At 44.1% G+C, this 20,832-nt stretch overlaps 1 protein-coding gene across 1 annotated transcript; it reads left to right on the top strand.

The window, feature by feature from the left end:
• Window positions 1-16,566: 16,566 nt before the first annotated feature.
• On the top strand, window positions 16,567-17,949 carry LOC124161152 (piggyBac transposable element-derived protein 4-like). The gene has a single exon (XM_046537418.1). It carries the CDS (start codon window positions 16,567-16,569, stop codon window positions 17,947-17,949), a length of 1,383 nt encoding a protein of 460 aa, XP_046393374.1.
• Window positions 17,950-20,832: the final 2,883 nt, after the last annotated feature.

The following is a 20,832-nucleotide window of genomic DNA, read 5'->3' as shown; positions in this document are numbered from 1 at the left end:
TTCTAATCGAAAAAGAAAAATTATTCCTCGAGTGGAGCAGTTGCAAAATTAAAGATTACATCTCTGTACTCCGCTGCTACAAGTGCCAGGCCTACGGGCATAAAACCTCAGCGTGTAGGAAAACCGAGGAAATTTATGCTCACTGCTCAGGGAAGCATAAACTAGAAGACTGTGGTAATAAGTCAGAAAAGCATAAGTGTTCCCATTGCTCGTCCGCGGACAAACCCTGTGCACATCGATCAGGGGATAGGGAATGCCCCTTCTTTATTAAGGCCAGAGAGCAGGAGTGCCAAAGACTTGGGTATGGCGGTACACCCACGTAAAATCAAAATAGGCCAGGTCAACGCCGGACAGAGTCATGCCGCAACTGCCAATCTAGAAAATTTGTGCTCCGAATTAAAAATCGATGTATTAATGATCCAAGAACCATACTCCGTCAACGGCAAAGTTCCTTTCTCCACAGGTGAAGTGCTAATAAACCCCAATGAGAAACACGTATGGGCAAGTACTATAATTACAAATCCCCTTGTGAACGCCACCGCAATAACGCAGCATACCAATAAGAATACAGTGACTGTGACAATAAAAACCCCAGGAAACCCAGAAATAACATTAATAAATAGCTACTTCCAGTTTTCCGATCCCATAGAAATCTATCTGACAGAAATGGAAAACCTTTTAACGACTTTTCCACACCGGAACATGATTTTATCCTGCGACGCAAACGCCAAATCAACGATGTGGCGTAATAAACAATCTGACGATCGCGGGGTTAAGCTGGAAGATTTTATTTTATTTTACGATTTGACGATTGAAAATGTTTTTAACTCACTGACGACGTATGAAAGCCCGAACGGTTTTACTACGAACATCGATTTGACCCTGTCTAAGGGTCTCACAGGTAGAATAAGGAATTGGAGAGTGGAAGCAGTGGAAACCCTAAGTGACCATCGTCTTATAACATTCGAAGTGTACCACGAAAAAGAAAATCAATCACCTTCTGCATGCAATAACACCTTCAATATGTCAAAAGCTAACTGGGAAAAGTTCAAAGAACAAATTGAAACTAGGAAAAGTGAACTTAAACGTAACCTGGAAGTGAATACATTGACTAAAATCCTGTCTAAAGCCTGCGCAAACTCAATCCCAAAAATAAAACCCAAAGAAAAAAAGAGTACCGTGGTGGAATAACAAATTAACTCATCTAAGAAAAGTGTAGAAAAATGAAAAAGAAATACAGGCAAAAGTTACTCATCGAAGCCCACAACTTGGAAATATGGCGAAATGAATATGCGCACGCAAGAAAAATATGCCCATGAAATCAAACTGGCTAAGAAAGTAAGTTGGGAGAAAATAGTAAGTGCCGGCAACGACGATCCGTGGGGAAGTGCTTATAAAATTCTCAGAAACAAAAACAAAACAACTACAATTAACACATTGAAAAAAGGCAACGGTGAATTTACTAATAACGACGATGAAACAATTATGCTCCTACTGAATACGCTCCTACCCTCTGACCACGAAGCAAATGAAACAAAAGAGCTAAGTGAAATACGCGCAGAAACTAAAAATAATCTAACTACTGGTGAAAGTGCATCGCCCTTCGATCTAAATGTATTAACTGAAATAATAAATGGTCTGAAAAATAAAAAAGCCCCCGGGCATGATGGTATAAAAGTGGAAGTAGTAAAGCACGCCTATCCCCTGATCATGAATGAAATGCTAGAAATATACAATCAATTACTAAAACGTGAAATCTTCCCCACGGAATGGAAACAAGGAGTGTTAAAAGTCTTCCCAAAACCAAATAAAGACCCCAAGGATCCAAAGGCCTTCCGTCCAATTACCCTACTGCCAGTACTAGGAAAAATTTATGAGAAATTAATAGCGAAAACTTTAAACTACGAGCTCGAGCAATAGAAATACTTCAATCAAAATCAATATGGATTCATGCCAGGTAAAGGAACAATTGATGCAATTCAAAAAGTCATTACAATAACGGAAGAGTCACCTCAAAAATATGTGTTAGGCATCTTCTTGGGCATCGCTGGTGCGTTTGACAACGCGTGGTGGCCCAATACTTTAAATGAATTATTGACGCAGAAAGTATCGAAGAGTATTTATAAAGTGACAAAGGATTATTTTAACAACCGCAATACCAAACTGGAAATTAATCGAATTTCCCAGAATAAAAACTCAACCAAAGGATGCCCACAGGGATCAGTACTCGGCCCTTTGTTCTGGAACATTCTTTTTAACGATTTCTGAAACATCAAAATACCAGAAAACGTAGAAATCCTGGCATACGCAGACGACGCTTTAATCATAATCAAAGGTAACAGCAGGCAAGAGATTGAAAGGAAAGCAAACGAATCTTTAATAATAATAAGCAATTGGGGCACATCGAAAAAACTGAGCTCCCTGGCCAAAACAGAGTGCACTCTATTGAAAGGAAAGTTAACCAGAAAACCAATAATCAAAATGAATGGAATAACAATAAAATATAACAACAGTTAAATATCTTGGAATTACAATAACTGAAGGCCTAAAATTCAATGATCATTGCGATAATGTGATAAAAAGAATTAAAGAGGTTTTTGTTCCTCTAAGAAGACTGGCCAAAGAAAACAAAGGGTACTCCTGTGAATCACTAAGAAAACTGTATACCGGCGTTGCAGAGCCAATTATATAGTACGCGTGTGAAGCCTGGGGAAACGAAATCAATCTACGAAAGAAAAGTAAAGAAAAATTATTAAGAGCTCAAAGATTCGCTTTACTAATTGTTACAAAAGCTTATCGTACAGTGTCAAGTGAGAGTTTGTGCGTTCTTGCGGGATGCATCCCGATAGATCTTTTAATCGAGGAAAGAATGAGAATTTTTAAAGACAAGTTAACGAACGCAGACAGCGGAATAAGAAGAAAAATGCATAGAGAGGAGACGATGAGAAAGTGGCAGTGCCAGTGGGAACGTTCTGAAAAAGGAAGAGAAACGTACTTTTACTTCGATGACGTGCGCAATAGACTGCGAATAAAAGCCAAAGACTTAAGCTACCACACCGTTCAATTTTACACAGGGCATGGTGATTTTAATTATAAACTTACTTCTTTTAATCTAACGGAATCAGCGAACAGTACCTTCTGTAATAACAATGAAGAAACGGCCTGGCACTTGCTAGCAAAATGCAATAATCTATCAGTCACAAGGGGTCCTCTAATTGACAAGTTAACGGAGCATAGTTTACCATTTGACAGGAGATCCATATTGAAAGCTGAAATCTTTAACACAACTAAAGAGACAATCATAAAAATTCTGAAGTACAAATACCAAGCCAGTCAAAATTACCGAGATGCATCTATAAATATGAATGAACAGCCTTATGCCGATCCCAATGATCCTACCGCAGATGTGGGAGGTGAGGGGGACACTAGCCCGGCGAAAGCCGGGGCAAATTGATTACAATGCGCCAAGCGCAGACGAATGAGTCGGCATGCAAAATCATATAAAGGCTGAAAAAGCAGCCCCCGGGAAATAAGTCACTGACTTGAAACCCGGGGGGGTGGAGGTGGGTCTATGGGGGCTTTGCCCCCAACACTAGTGTTTATCACTAGTAGGAAGTAGCACCATCATGGATCTAAAGGAAGCTCTGGTGGATGAGGAGACGGACCACGAAAGTGTTCAGACATTCTAGCAAACTCGAAAGAACCCCACCCAATGAGACCCCAAAGACAACTGACAAGAGACCTAGGGGCAGCGGTAGTGATGAGTGCGAAGGTTACACACCGAAGAAAACGAAATAAACCGAGGAGGACGCTAAAAACATCAATGAGACCACGACGCAAGACGAAAAAATTAAGATCTCATCGAACAAATCCAAAAAAGCCTAAAAACACAGCAAAAGAATGGAAAATTTTCAAAGAGTAACTAAGATGAACATTTCAAAATAAATCGAAAAAATAAGTTTAAGAATCGCAATGAAAAATGCCCAGTTAGAGGGGAGGTCAGAAGAGAGAAAAGAGATAGTTAAAATAATAAGAGAAAACGAACAATCGAACTCCGCACAAGCTAAAAATGAAATTAAAACTTTTGCCGAAATCAACTAGAGAAAAATAAATCAATCCCAAACTCAGAATCAAACAAATCAACGAACTATGGTTACAGGAGTGAATACTAACTTGAAGCCGGCTCCACAGCTAATAATCATCAAACATACGAACAAGGAAAAAAGTGGAAATTACCGAAATGTTAAAAAATACTGTAACCCCAGCTGAATTAGGAGTAAACGTAAAGCGGTGTAGGAATGTTGAGAAGGGTGTCCTCGTGGAGGTAGAAAAAGAAAATCACATAGAATGATTAACAGCAAAGTTTTAAGGGAGAAGGGATTCAAAGTTGAACAAATACAGAAAAGGAGACCCCAAGTACTTACATACGACGTCCCTAAACATCTGAGCAGCGAAACTGTGATAAATAAAACCTAGTCAGAACGTCGGCGCAAGAATAAATGAAGAAGAATTTAAAAAGAATTTCCAAAAGGTTTATCAATTAAAGGCAAATGATACGGAAAAAGAGCATTGGATTTTTGAAACGAACATGGAGATACGTCACTTATTAATAGAGAAGGAGATGATCTACTTAGAATGGTCCTGCTGCAAGATTAAAGACTATATTTCGGTTCTTGGTGCTTCAAGTGCCAAACCTACGGTCACAAAACCTCGCTGTGTAAGAGAGAAGACATCTGCTCCCACTACTCGGGCAAACACCGATTTGAACTGTGCAAAGAAAGGGGAAACCCCTAAGTGTCCCACTGCTCGTCAGCGGACAAACCCAGCTCGAATCGTTCCGGGGACCGTAATTGCCCTTCTTTAAGAAAGCCAGGGAGCAGGAGTGCGAACGACTCGGCTATGGCGGTACACCCATTTAAAATAAAAATCGGGCAAGTAAATACTGGACGGAGCTTCGCAGCCATTGGTAATTTGGAGAAATTAGGCAACGATCACAACTTGGACCTAATCATGATACAGGAGCCGTATTCAGTGAATGGCAAGATTCTCTTCTCCACGGGAGTAGCATACTACCAGCAAAATTCTATAGAACTATGGGCCGCTACAATATCTACAAATTAAAAATTAAATATAACAGTGCTAACACAATTTACAAACCCGAAAACTGTGGCAGTGAAATTAACCACAGCAGGTGCCAAAGACATTATTTTAATAAATAGTTATTTTAAGTTTTCCGAAGAAACCGACCCGTTTCTAGACGAAATTGAAAAAGTTTTAAACACTTTCAAACAATGCAAAATAATTATATCGGCGGATGACAACGCTAAATCAACGTTGTAGTTCAACGATGAAAATGACGATCGCGGTGACAAGCTAGAAGATTTCATTTTATTTTACAACTTGACGGTAGAAAATTGTTTCAGTTATTTGACGACGCACGAGGGCCCGAATGATTTTAGTAACATTGACGTTACGTTAACCAGGGGCTTTAACAACGAAATAAATAATTGGAAAAAAAGTGATGAGGAAACACTTAAGTGATCATCGCCTCATCCAATTCCAAATCACCAAAAATCCATCGTTGAATCAACCCACCAATCCAAACAATTTCAACATCGCCAATGCTAAATGGGAAGAGTTCGAATCTGAAATAAATAGTATAGCCAGCGAAATAAACAACACGGTAAACCTAACAAAAATAATCCTCAAGGCGTGTGAGAAGTCTATCCCCAGAATAAAGCCAAAACAGAGAAACGTTCCCTGGTGGAACAATAACCTAACACTAATGAGAGAAGCATGCAAAAAGGCTAAAAAGAAATTCAGAGATAAGCTAATAATCCAGGCTCACAACTTAGAAATCTGGCGCCAAGAATACAAGAGAATAAGAAACCAATACTACAAAGACATTAAAAGAGCCAAACGCGAACGCTGGGAAAGAATTATAAGTTAAGGTAACGAAAACCCCTGGTACTACGCTTACAAAGTAATAAGAAGAAAATACCAAACGATAATACCATGCACTCTTAGAAAACCAAATGGCGAATTTACCAAAAATGATAAAGAAACGGCAGAATTACTCATGGATACCCTACTCCCCTCCGATAACGAACTCGAGGAAAGTGAAAAACAGAAACAACTACGAAATAAAACAAAACAGAAACTATTAATTGGAACCACGACGGCACCCTTCGAACATAGTGAATTAAATTAAATAATCAGAAAATTATATAATAAAAAAGCTCCTGGCTACGACGGATTCCGAAATGAAATGATTAAACACGTCTATCCTTATATAAAAAGAGAAATGTTAAAAATTTATAACGACCTGTTAAAAAATGAAGCTTTCCCCGAAGAATGGAAAAAAGGCACCCTAAAAATATTCCCAAAACCTAATAAAACCCAGCGGAAGCCAAAGCCCACCGTCTAATTACGCTACTCCCAGTGCTAGGTAAAATTTACGAAAAATTGCTCTCCAATAGAATTATCACAGAATTAAACGCCAATCAATACTTTAAAAAGCAACAGTATGGTTTCATGCCAGGCAAAGGAACGACCGACGCAATCAGGAACATGGTGGAAAGTGTGAAAAATAGTCAGGAAAAATACGTCCTCGGAATTTTCTTGGACATTTCAGGTGCATTCGACAACGCCTGGTGGCCGATCATTTTAAACGAACTACTAACAGAGAATTGTTCCAAGAATATTTACAATGTGACGAAGGAATGTTTTAATAGACGATGAACCACTCTGGAGATTAATGATAGCGTGATAGTGTAAACACTATCTAAAGGCTGCCCTCAGGGGTCTGTGTTGGGACCACTATTCTGGAACATACTTTTCAACAGTTTCTTGAATCTCAAACTACCGGAAGAGTCACAACTAATAGCATACGCAGACGATGCACTCCTCCTAATAAAAGGGGATAGCAGAAGAGAAATTGAAGAAAAAGGAAACGAAGCAATGATATAAGTGTCTAAGTGGGGAGAGGAAAAGAAATTGAAGTTCTCTCGCGAAAAACCTGAGTGCACACAACTAAAAGGAAGTATGATAAGGAAACAAATAATAAAAATGGATGGGTGTAACATTAAATACAGTAAAAAAATAAAGTGTGTGGGAGTCATAGTCAGTGAAAAACTAAAATTCGACGAGCACTGCAAATATGTAATAAAAAGAATCAAAGAGACGTTTCTCCCACTCGCCAGACTTGCCCGAGCGTTCCAGGGGTACACGATTGCATCGCTGCGAAAAATGTATGCTGGACTGGCAGAACAAATAATTCTATATGGCTGCGAATCTTGGGGAGAAGAAATAACAATAAGAGGAAAAAGTCGTCAAAATATTTTAAGAGCGCAAAGAGTGGCATTACTAATAACAACGAAGGCCTATAGGACGGTTTCTACGGAAGCACTGTGCATTTTAGCGGGATGCATCCCAGTCGACTTTCTTATAGAAGAAAGAGAAATTTCTAAAAACAAAATGACAAACGCGGATAGCGGACTGGAGAGGAATCGAGGATTTCGCGAAATCATTAATAATTCGCGAAATCTGCCGGGAAATGATAGTATTTTATCGCGAAATTTCGTCGAATGCGGCGTATGGAAGATGCCCATTAACACAAGATGTTTTGTAGTTTTTAACATGCCGGAAATCGATCGCGTTAATTATTTTGAAGCATAGATTTTCATTTTTTAAACTGAGACCATAAGTATCTGGTAAACCTCTGGACAATTCATCTCGCACTCAGAGAAATTCCCTCACTGTACTGAAAAGATGAATTCAAAAACGTAGAACCATTCGAGGAACGATAAAGTGATAATATTATATTACTTGCTGATTACGAGTTCCTAAATATCATAACATCAACGAAGGTCACCATTCCAAACGCTTTTTAAAAATTCGTAAGCGCAAATTGAGCTGAAGCGAACTCACGGCAAATTAATCGGAAAAGCAGAGCTTCCTCGCAATTTCTTTTGCGGCAGTGGACAATAAACGTAGTGTCGGAATGTGATGTTCAGAAGTCCCTATCTATGTTTAAAAAAGCCATTTCAAGACATCTATTCTACCATTTCCCGCGAAATGGATAATGCTGCACATTTACAGGAACAAAGTATTCACTGGAAATCCCTGATGCGTATAATTACACATTTATAGTTTTCACCATATTGGGATCCAACACTAGCCCGAAAATATTTAAGTTCGACACTTTTGAGAAAGGATAATTCGATACGTATCTAAAAAATTCCAGTTTTAGTAAACATTTCCTAAATATCAGAACATCAACGAAGGTCATCATTCCAGACAACGCTTTTTAAAAATTCGATAGCGCGAGTTGAGCTGAAGCGAACTCACGGCAAACTAATCGGAAAAGCAGTGCTTCCTTGCACTTTCTCTTGCGGCAGTGGAAAATAAACGTAGTGTCGGAATGTGATGTTCAGAAGTCCCTTAAAGGATTTCATTTACCAATTTATGCCTCTTTCTCTGTCTGTACTCCGTGACGTTAGGGTTTTTGGCAATGCGTAGCGGGCAAGCCGTCTCCCTTGTGAATGATGCGTAGTGGGCTTGCCGTCTCCCTGGTGAATGCCGGTGTCTACCGCCGCGCGCTGTTTTTCACTTTCAAAATCGCCAGACTTATCAACACAAAGTCACGTTGGTAACTACATTGTAGCTGTATTGCATTTGGAGCATTTTTGAATTATATCACTAGTTGAACATCGACAGAAAACAGTGACGTGGAGCTGGTGAGAGGACCCACTTCATGGTATTCGAATTGTGGAAATAACGAAAGGCAGAAAGACTGATTAATTGCATATTCAGAAGTACTTGGAGGTCTATAATGCCTAAAGTTGTGACAGTGTTTCAAGGAGTGCGAGAGTATGAGAAAGAAGGATTTTATGTGTTTGATAAAGCAAAAAAAAAATTATGTGCAAGTTTTGCAATGTCATTGTGGACTGGAGCCGGAAAGACGCATGTGAGAAGCATGTCAACGCCAGAGCTTCTCATAAAGCAAATAAGGAGAGGGTGATGTCTGAGGGAGGATCAAAACGGCAGACTTCGATTTCTGACACATTGGATGCGAGCAAACGGGCAAGGCAAGAAAAAGAACAATTCACAAAAGACACGGTGAGGGCATTTGTGAAAGCTAATATTCCTTTGCGCCCGGAAATCCATACGCACCTAATATTCCTTTGTTTAAACTTGATCACCCAGCTGTTAGAGAGTGGATGGAAAAATATATCCCAGGGGCAGGTAGTCTAACTCATTATAAAACTTTGAGGGATGTTAGTAGTAGTAGTAGTGTTTCTTTTATAGGGTGCGTCGGCGCCTAAGGCCATTTTGGACCACTCACTGACTGGAATTGATAAAGGGGATTAGGCACGTTTGGAAATTAACGTGTCATTAATTTACAAGAGGTATCATTTATATTTTATTGAAAAGTCGAGTTCAGTGTAGGAATGCTATCAGTCGGGAAATGTTCACGGGAGTGTCTCCTAGCACCTTAGCTAGGTTATCTCCGAGCTTATGATTCGTCCGTGCAGTCCGATATCTTGTACAGTCCGTCAGGATATGTCGCAGTGTTAGTGGACAATCACAATTTAAGCATTGGGGCTGTATTCTCTCTTCGATGAAGAGGTATGATTGGGTTAATAAGCAGTGACCAATTCTTAAGCGTGCTAAAACCACTTCCTCCCTGCGGACATTTCTTATAGAGGTCTGCCACGCAGTTATTACGGGCTTAATTTCCCGAAGTTTGTTATTTTGAATTTCAAGCCATTGCGTCTTCCAATTTTGTCTAATTATACCCTCATGGCATTTCATAAATCTTCCGCTGGCATTAATTGAAAATCTGTTTCCGGAGACCTGAGTGCATCTTTGGCTGCAGAATCTGCTTTCTCATTCCCTGGTATTCCCACACGTCCAGGGACCTAAGCGAAGCTTATAGTGGTCCCTTTGTTACTCAGGGATAACAGAGTGCTTTGTATGTCCTGAACAATGGGGTGACAAGGAGAATAAAGAGATATGGATTGGAGCGCACTGTATGAATCTGTGCAGATCATAAATGACGCAACACTGTTTTTAATGGATCGGAGAGCAATCATAATGTCAGTGAGCTCAACCGTACAAATGGAACAATACGGATGCAATTTTGCCTTAAGGACTCCATGATATGGGGATACCACAGCGCACCCACAGGCGGTATCCGATTTGAAACCGTCACTATACGAACGTAAATTCGAAGTTTTCAGCGCGGAATTCCTTGAAAAGTTGTTGGTATTCTCCCGGCATAGTAGTAGATTTAGAGCAACGAGTAAGACTAAGTCTCAAAGCTGGCCGGGGAATTAACCACAGCGACACGTTACTGTACCCCGTGGGGTACGTGGCGGGCAAGGTAAAATTGCGTTCTGCGATTAGGTTTCTAAAGCGAACACTTAGAGGTTTAGTGGATCTTGTCTTTCGGTTAAAAAGGTCTAAAAGCAGTGGGTGAGAAATAACGTTAAAACAGGGGTGGTTCGGCGCAGATAAAATTTTTGTGGCATAATTGCACATCAACGTCTCTTTACGATTGACTAGGGGAGGCTGCTCTCCTGTATCGGCGTAAATGCTCAAGACAGGGGAGGTCCTGAAGGCACCGGTTGCTAAACGCAGTCCAGTATTATGAACCGTCGAGAGCGGTTTCATGTAGGTCTCACGGTCGGATGAGTACACAAACGATCCGTAGTCTAGCCTTGAGCGTACTAATGCTCGATACAGCATTATCATTGAGATACGATGTGCGCCCCATGTCGAATGTGACAGAAACCGTAAAATGTTAAGAACTTCTAAGCAATTGTCTCTTAGAGTTCGGAAATGTTCGCGCCAATTCAGGCGCCGGTCCAATGTCATACCCAGAAATCGGGTGTTCTCAACGTAAAGAAGCTCATTACCATTGAGATATATACCGAGATATTGACACATAGGTGGGGCTTGTACACCCCGTCCTCGGCAAAAGTGAATGATTTTCGTAGAGAAGCAGTAGAGAAACGGAATCCATTCCTCTGAGACCAAACGGAGAGCTTATTCAGAGTCAGCTGGATCAGCCTAGAGGCATTCGTTAATTATGATGACCTGCAGAAAATAGCGAGGTCATCAACAAACAAGGAGCCCATAACTGGGGAGCGGATACACTCGGCCACATCGTTTATCGCAATGGCAAATAGGGTCACGCTCAGTACGGACCCCTGTGGTATTCCATTTTCTTGTGGATATAAGGTAGATAGATATTCACCTATTCTAACTTTAAAAACTCGGGCAGACAGAAAATTTTTAATAAAAATAGGTAGATTTCCTTTAAACCCCCATTTATCAAGTGTCTTCAGAATTTTGTACCGCCAAACACGGTCATACGCTTTCTCTACGTCGAAGAACACGCCAATTACGTTTTGCCGCAAGAGAAATACTTCCTGAATGAAATTGTCAGTCCTGACGAGGTGGTCGGAGGTTGACCTACCCCGTCGAAAGCCGCACTGGATGTCCGAAGTAGGTTCCGCCGCTCTAACCACCAAACGAGACGACGGTTTACCATTCTTTTCATCACCTTGCATACGCAGCTGATGAGAGATATCGGTCTATAGTTGTTTGGGTCCGATCCATCTTTTCCTTGTTTAAGGATGGGTGCGACTATGGACTCCATCCAAGGGTCTGGAAAACTAACCTCTGACCAAATTTGGTTATGGATCGCTGCATATGGGGGAGTGCTTCTTTGGGATGATTACTTAGAAAAGAGTTATGCACCGTATCTATTCCTGGTGAGCCGTAACGGGATTCGAGGATGGCGGAGGTCAACTCCCAAAGAGAAGAGGAGTCGTTGTAAACCTCGCCAGTCTCGGGTTAAACGGAAGAGGCATCGTCTCATTCTGCTTTCAGTGTTCTAAATGGTTCGTCGTAGCTGCCGTTACAACTTGTCTCCGAAAGTAGACGTCCGAAGCACTCGCTTATTTCGGGAGGTGTCGTCAGGACTCGGTCAGTCTCCTTCAGGGATGAAACTGCAAGATTGTAGTTAGAGCCAGAGATGCTTTTAATCTTCCTCCGGATGTCGGATATGGAAGCCCTGTGGTTTATAGAACATACAAACTCCCCCCATGAAGCTTTCTTGGCCTCCTTAACTACTTGCCGAGCTTTCGCTCTGAGGCGCCGGAAGGCGGTGAGATTTGTCGCCGTAGGATATTTGCAAAAATTCTGAGTGCCCTCTTTCGTGCCTGTATAGCTTTTGCGCACTCCTCGTTCCACCAAGGAACTGTGGGCCTGTGAGATTTGCATTTAGAACGGGGTACGGTGGAATTTGCGGCTTCTAGAATTTTATCTGTGAGTACTTTTATGTTCCCCACACCATTCACATTTTCGTCGTGTTTAAAATAAAATTTTCTTTTAAAAAGAGACCAATAGGCCTTGCGACAACCCAATATGCTTGGTTGAGTTGGACGGTGGATAAAACCGCCACCTTTAGTAATTAAAATAGGGTAGTGGTCGCTACCGCATAAATCTTTATGTACGGACCACTCAAGCCTACGCATTAGGCCACCCGTCGAAATACTTAACTCAATACACGAGAAGATACCGTTGAAGCTGTTGAATCGAGTTTTTTCACCGGTGTTTAGTGAAAACAAGTTAAGGTCATTGATAAAATTTGTAACTGTGTGTCCCCTTTGATTGCACTGATTTCTTGTGCTACCCCATAGGGTGTCGTGTGCGTTGAAGTCACCCATTAAAACATATAGCCGATGTAGCTAGCGAACGAGGGATTCTAAATTAACTCGACTTACAGGTGCACCTTCCGGCAGATATACATTGCAGAGAGTAATTGCCTCGGATGCGTGTACTGTCACTGCAATGGCCTGCAGCGGAGTGTTCAATTGCACTCGTGAGGTGTATAGGGCCTACCGAAAAGCAATTGCCACTCCACTCTGGGCACGCTGACCACTGGAGTCGTCAAGTCTAAAAAATTTAAAACCTTTTAAAACGGTCTTGTCTGTCAGCTTCAAATGCGTCTCTTGCAGGCAGATGCAGACGGGATTATAGTCTCTAATTTAAACAACCAGCTCCTCCTTGTGCCTATAAAAACCATTCATAATCCATTATAGTATAAAATACATGGTTTAAATAGTTAAAATAAATAAATAGGTTTAAATCCGGAAATGTACGTATGTACACAGTGTACGGAGGATCAACGTTTTAACCACCGTTTCCTTTGCTTGATTCTGGCCTGGAAAACTTCTGTGTCCGAGAGACAGAGGTGTTCTTCCATGGCATCAGATTGTGCATCGTTGGAGGATGTGGGTGGGAGTGTTTTATCCCGCTTTTTCCCAACATCCTCAGAAGTTGATTTTCGGGTTTTCTTAGGGGAAACCGCCTTAGAATGACTTTTCTTGTCTGTGAGTTTATAAATTTGCTTTTCCGTTTTTTTTTTCTCTTATGGGCATCTTCGTGCTCTCAATATGAAAATTATTATCAGTCTGCGTAGAGATGGTACATGTAGTTTTTTTTAGTGGTTGCGACTATTTGCGAAAACGATTTTGAGAATTTTGGGGCCATCTGTGATCGGTATCTCATTCGTGCCTCGGAATAGGGAATTCTTTCCAGGGTCTTGATTTCCATTATCTTCCTTTCATCTTTCATGACGGGGCAATCTCGGGAGTACGATGGATGCGTGCCCTTACAGTTGACGCAGAAAGGCTCCGAGGTACATTTCTCACCGTCATGCTTGTCCTTGCTACAGCGCGGGCAGGTGTCCTTGCCCTCACATCGCGGTGCGATGTGGCCGAATTTTTGGCATTGAAAGCAACGCATCGGGTTGGGAAAGGTCTCACAGGTACCGATTCATAGCCTAGGTAGACTTTGCTAGGGATTTTACCCAAAGCGAACGTGAGGATAACCGAGGTGGTATTGATCACTTCACCGTTACGCTTTGTTGTAAGTCTTCGACAATCGATGGCACCCTGGAAATACATCTCCTTAATTTCATCTGGTTCTACATAGAGAAGGTCGTAGTGGCTGATCACACCCCTAGAAGTATTTAAAGTACGGTGGATCTCGACAGTGATAGGTATATCGGGCAACTTTTCTGTTTTTTTACAATTTTTCGGCTTGGACGTTATTAGCTGTTTCAATTAATAAGGAACCATCTCTTAGTTTTTGACTGAGTTTGGCTCTCCTGAAATAACGGCTTGTAGTGCTTTTTTAATAAAGAAGGGAGATACCCTTTTCAAATTTTCACCGTCCTTCGCGCATTTCAATGATAGAAACCGTTTTGCTCTTTCAAATAACTTTTCTCCTACGCCCGTGTCCGGGCGGGATCTCTTTGGTGGAGGAAGAATTTCAGACTCCATACAATGATGTATTTCATCCCTTGGGCTCCCCACCCACCACGGTGCCACACATTCGGGACGCCACACCGAGAACCGGTGTGGTCGCCAGGGCTACCCAAGGGACATAGGAACCTTCGAAATGGGGTCTCTTTCGGGTTAGAACCTCCAGCGCGGGGGCCCTCCGAACCCACATGCTTTCGGCCGCCCTACGAAGACCCCCATATCTCCAGCACTAACCCGTCCTGGCGTACGCTCGGAAGGAGCCGCCAAGCTCCCCAGCCGCCAGAAGCCGATTGACCGAGCTGGGCTCTTCTCGGCCGCCCGTTTTGCGGGGAATCCAGGACCGAAGTGGGGTATTGAGTTCCGGCCCATACCGGGTTTCCGACGCCCAGCTGGGTGCCGGAGAACTCACCCACCAGGATCCCTTTCTCCCCCATGTACGGGTCTCCACGCACGGCAAATACGTGGGTGAATCTGGACGCCAGATGTTACGGCTACTCAGAGCAGCAGAGTCACATGCTGTCTGGGCACTATCCGAGCGAGCGACGGGGTTTATTAACGAGGTTGTCTCCTCGGTGGGCTTGGGTCCGTGGGGGCGCGGCTCCCATAAGGAAGAGATCACCCTCTTCCCCCCTTGCGGGGGTGATAGATGGTATTTCTAACTTAACAGTTACAATATGATCGTTAATGTATTGTTTTAGAAGGATTGGTTTTGACATTTTATTCTTCATCCAAATGGCACTACCCTCACCATTGCTTGTCGTTGTATTGTAGAAGATGTACCCTTCACTTGACCTGACAAATGCATTTGGGTCGGTGCCGCATGCGCACATCGCGCGGATGTTGCGCGCGATGGGCATGCCGGAAAGGATGGTGGGGGCAATTGCCGAGATTTACGCAGGCAGCACAACCAACATCATCACGGCGAGCGGCTCCACGGGCGAGATTCCGGTGAAGTGCGGAGTGCGGAAGGACGACCCGCTGTCGCCGCTCCTTTTTAACCCTTTCGCGCCGAATCCCGCACCTGTTGCGGTGCGGATTTTTTTGCCTGAACAACGAATGCCACACCTGTGCGGCGAGAACTTTCTTACCATAATGAACGAATGCCGCATATGTGTGGCACAGGTCGAGAAAAAGTGACCGTGGCGGACACAATAGACCCACGGACGCGGTCGCCCCTCGAGATCCCTCTTAGCGCGAGCCCAATCCCTTCTTCGGCCGCTGAGGTCGACCCTTTCCTATCCTCTCCTCGCGGTCAAGTACTCCTATTTGGAGTGTATTTTCCAAAAAAATATTTGTTGCTTACTTTTGAAATTCAATGCTAGAAATGAATTCTTCTTTTTTTGCTGACCAAATGGAAATTTCAAACGAAATTCGAAAGTTAATATCAACGGAGTTATAGAACAACAGTCGAAGATATGATTGGCGTACGCTGTTGGAAAATTTTGTGGTTCAATTCGTTCGTTGTAGCATTATTCTGTGTTTCTCATATTTCATTTCATTTCGAGTTCCCGTATTCTAACATATCGCTTTCCCGATTTCTTCAGATTTGGATTTGGGAAAACCTATTGCTTCTCAACCTACCTTTTTACCAAAAGCAAGATCGTGGTTACGATTTTTCTAATGGCAAAGTTCCTGGAATTCTTCCTTAGGAATGTTAATTCCATATTTCTTAGAATATGCATCGTAAAAAAGCCATTACTCAGACCCTTTCATTGGTAATCCCTGTGGAGTCTGGCTGGTGGTGTTTTCGAATGACATTTTAGAGCTGGATGGCTAGGTCCCCCGTGGCGTTCCAGATAAGAGACTTTGAATGCACCCATGAAAAGGCACTCCACCTATATACCTTCATAGTGTTGTGCTGCTGTAATAGCTTTTTCGCAGAATTCCTAATGCTCACCGTGGTTTCTCGGTAAACCAAATCTGAAGCACTATAATCTTCCCATTTATGAAGCTCTCAAATGAGTCTTCATGGAGAGGTTACCTTCTCTTAGCCATTTTCTCAGGCAAGCCTTGTGTCTCGTTAGTTATTTGGAAAACCCCGGGTACATCCGTACGTCTGTAAGTGCCTATTTTTATTCCTCATTTTTGAGTTGTTTCTCAGTTCATCCTTGGCTCTGAAGCAAGCAGTATCGTCCTGTTGTCCGTATTTCAAATAACTATTTCTGTGTGCGAGGTGGATTCTCTCTTTGCAACAATTTGTGTACGTATTGCATTTCGTCTCATCATGGCTAAGAAAAGGTCTTTACCAGATGACTCAATACTGGAGTTTTTGACCAAGAGTGACAGCGAAGATGAAGATTTCGATGCCGATTCCGAAGAGGATGTCTCGGATTGTGAAGAAGAGAGTGCTGAATCGACACATCTACAGAACATCTCCGCTTCATCTTCGAATGACACATCAAATGAGGTGGAAGAGCTTGCCACGAAAAGAAGAAAGACTACCTCCAAAGGCATAGATTGGTTTTCAGGGGACTTCACTCCAAAAATCCACAATTTTGATTCCTCATCCTCTGGCTGTAAGGCGGCATTGTCTGCAAGTTCTCCTATTAGGTCATTCTTTGAAGTTTTCTTCTCCACTGATTTGGTAACCTTAATTTCAGAGGAAACCAATCGCTTTTTTGAGTACACGATGGAGATTTCTTCGGAAGTTACAGTGTCACGAATAAAAACATGGAGATACACTACCCCTGAAGAAATTTATAGCTTTCTCGCCATAACTCTATTGATGCCTCGTGTGAAGAAACTTTCTCTCCACGAATACTGGACCAAGGATATTTTGATGAAGACTCCCATTTTTGGCGATCTGATGACTAGAGATAGATATCTCTCGATCCTGAGGATGCTTCATTTTTCGGACAACAGGGAGTCGAATCAGGGAGATCGCCTGTTTAAAATCCGTCCCGTGGTAGATCATCTGCGTGCCGCCTTTAAAAATAATTTGGTGCCATTTAAAAACCTGTGCATAGATGAAAGCTTAATGCTTTTTAAGGGACGTCTTTTCTTTAAACAGTTCATTCCATCTAAAAGAAGTCGATTCGGCATAAAAACATTCGTCATCTGTGACTGCGAAACTGGTTTCATCCTGGATTTTGTTGTTTACACGGGAGCAAAAAGTGACATTGTGGAGCAGCATGCGGACTTAGGCAAATCCGGAGATATTGTGTCCACTCTTATGCATACTTATTTGGATAAAGGCCACACCCTTTACGTGGACAACTGGTATTCCAGCCCGGCATTATTCTGTTGGCTGCATGACAGGGCAACAAATGCTTGCGGAACGGTTCGAAGGAGTAGAAGGGATATGCCGAGAATGGAGGAGAAGTTAAAAAAAGGCGAGCTGAGGTTCAGATCATCTGAAAAATTATTAGCATTGAAATGGTGCGACAAAAGAGAGGTGTGGATGTTGTCCACTTGCCACTCAGCCGGAGTCATTGAAACGACAAAGAAAGATAGGCAAACAGGAGTAGTGACGAAGAAACCTGAGTGCATAGTTGACTATAATCGCTTCATGGGGGCTGTCGACAAGGCGGACATGATGCTGAGCTCCATTGAAAGTGTTAGGAAGTCCTTAAAGTGGTACAAAAAGTTTTTTTTTCCACTTGGTTGATATTTCCATGTTAAACTCTTATTCATTGTACAAATTCATAACAAAGGAGAAAATTCCAATGCAAAAGTTCCATCTCTCCGTGATTCGTGAACTTTTAGAAACATATCACAAGAAACAAAATAAATCAAGTGCCGGAAGAAGATCGAATGAGGAGAATGTTCGAAGATTGAGTGAAAGGCATTTTCCTGACTTTGTTCCTGAGCACCCTTTATCCAAGTTATTGCTTCGGAAAAGATGTGCAGTGTGTAGCAAGCACGGTAAAAGATGTGAGTCACGTTACATGTGCAAGGAGTGCGACGTGGGATTGTGCATGGCTCCATGTTTTAAACTCTATCACACTCAGAAAAACTTTTAATTAGTGAACACTTTTGAGCTAAAAAAGATCATAAAAACATAAAAAAAAATTATAAAATACAAAAGTAAAAAAAATATTTTTAACTTCGCCTTTGCCGGTCCAAAGCCCGGATGAAAAAGAAGGATGGGAAATATATATTTATCAAATTTTGCTAAGAAAATTTAAACCAAGCATACATTAATTTGATAGAAATATACTAGTTCCGTGAATTTGAACGCTATAAATTCGTTTAAAATTTCTGCACGCTCAGAAAAAAACACAAAATTCATTTTGAGTGTAAAAAAATCGATGCGAACAACAAATATTTGCATATATTAAACATTAATATTTCAGTCAGTTGACCGCGGACTAGCGCTTGGAAGGGGCTATTAATCCTTTTAGGGTCTGGGACAGAGGCCGAGGAAAGGGATTGGCGCCCCGCTGAGTTGGGTCAAAAAAGGGTTAGGAAAGGAACCACTGCTAACCGTCTACGCGAGGAAGCTTCGTACAGAGGAGTAAAGAAAAATTTCAAGAGACTCGTAACGAGGAAGAGTTTCCCTAAACGAAGGTCCGGCGCGAAAGGGTTAATCTCGTTCTGGAGCCCGTGATTCGTGCTGTACTCGCTCGGAGGGCCATCTTCGCACTCGCGAAGAGATAAACGTCACTCTGCGTGCTGGCCTACGCAGATGACTTGGTCCTCGTCGCCAAGGATGCGGGGATGCTGAGAGGCCTGCTACACGTCGCGGGAGCAGCGGCGTCGTGGTGCGGCCTGCGCTGTAACGCAAGGAAGTGCGGGTCGCTCCACGTGGATTTCCGGTCCAACACGCAGAGATAGGAACGAGGAGTGAAGCCCACGATCTTCCGAGTGCAGGGAGAGGACATGCGCGCACTCGCACACGGTGAGGATTACAAGTACCTCGGCTCACCCGTGTGCCACGGCGTCGACGGGGTGCCGCACGGCGTCCTCAATAACATCTCCGAGGACCTGCGGCGCCTGGACGAAAGTGAGTTAGCGCCGTGGCAGAAGATCGACGCAGTCCACACGTTCCTTACGCCACGCCTGGAGTACACGCTCCGCATCACGCCTGTGCCCAAGGCGGCGATCGCGCGAGTCGACGCAGATATGCATCGTTCAGTGAAAAAGTGGATGTATCTGCCGACTCGCGCATCGAGGGAGATCGTCGCCCTGCCTAGAGGGCGCTGGGGAGGGGAACACGTGCCGCTCGCGGTGCGGAAGGATGTGTTCGCGGTGGTGCACGCCTTCCGCATGCTCACGTGTCCCGACTCGAGCGTGTCGGACGTGGCGTGGCAAACTCTGCGCGACGTGGTGAAGAGGCGCGTCGGACGGACCGGAAATGGAGCGGTGATAGGAAAAGGCGCCCTCTGCTCCTACCTCAACGGCGCCGACGACGAGACTATCAGCACGGGGACGAACGCGGCGGCATCGGTGTAGAGCCGCACCCGCCGCGCCACCAAGGAGCTGACGAACATCGTCCCCGTGACTTGGCGGTGGAGCGATGCCAGACGCGAGCTCGCCGTGTCTCTTGCTTTCGCTTCGCCGCACGGCAGAGAAGTCGTCGTGCCGGCGCCAGCGAGGAGGCGCCTCATCAGCTACCTCATCCGTGCCTTGGGAGAGGCTTTCCGGAGAAGGTTAGTCGCGAAGCCGGATCAAGGGAAAGTCATTGATGTGACTTCCCTGTGCCCCGACAGCAACCACTTCGTCGGGGCGGGGCGAATGATCCGGTTTTGCGACTGGCGCTTCATACACCGCGCCCGCCTGAACGTGCTGCCGTTGAACGCCGCCCGCGGAGGAGCAGCGAGGGGAGACGCGAGGGGAGACACGAGGTGCGGAGTGTGCGGGCAAGCTGATGAGACCATTCCTGATGTCATCAACCACTGCCTCGCGCACTCTGACGGATGGCGTCAACGCCACGACGCCATCGTGGAAATTCTGCGGGCGGCACTTCCATCATCTCTGCGGGTGCGGTTGGACCGGAGGGAGCCTGGAGACGAGTCTTCTGCGGCCGGATGTCGTCGCGTGGGACGAGGGACCGGACAGGGAGGTGATCGTCGTGGACGTCTTCGTGCTGTTAGACAACCGGAGTGCCTCGCTTGCCGCCACTCGGGATAAGAAGATCGAAAAGTACGACGCCCTGGTCGAGCGAATGCGCGTGCGGTCGGAGTATCGGGTGCGGCACCACCTAGACGCGTAAGTGGTGGGGGCTCTGGGTTCGTGGGCACCCGGAAATGACGCACTCCTTACCCGCTTGGGAATGCCGAAGGGCCGCATGCGCAGTGTTCGGCGTAAGATGATCACCGCGGCTATCAAATGGTCGCGGGATATCTACGTCGAACATATGACCGGGGCGCGGCGGTACATCGCGGGAGCGGCGGCACCAAAGGAGCGCGGGGCGGAGGCCGACGGCTGCGGAGAGGCCGACGGCTGCGGAGAGGCCGACGGCTGCGGAGAGGACGACGGCGGAGCGCCGATCATCGGGCGACGGGAGCGGCCAGCGGACGCAGCGCCGGATGTTCCGGCCACGCCCCTC

The sequence above is a fragment of the Ischnura elegans genome, chromosome 1, assembly GCF_921293095.1.
Source record: "Ischnura elegans chromosome 1, ioIscEleg1.1, whole genome shotgun sequence".
In the NCBI taxonomy this organism is placed as follows: Eukaryota; Metazoa; Arthropoda; class Insecta; order Odonata; family Coenagrionidae; genus Ischnura; species Ischnura elegans.
The sequence above is the reverse complement of the archived record's forward strand: the minus strand, read 5'-3'. Positions and strand labels throughout refer to the sequence as shown.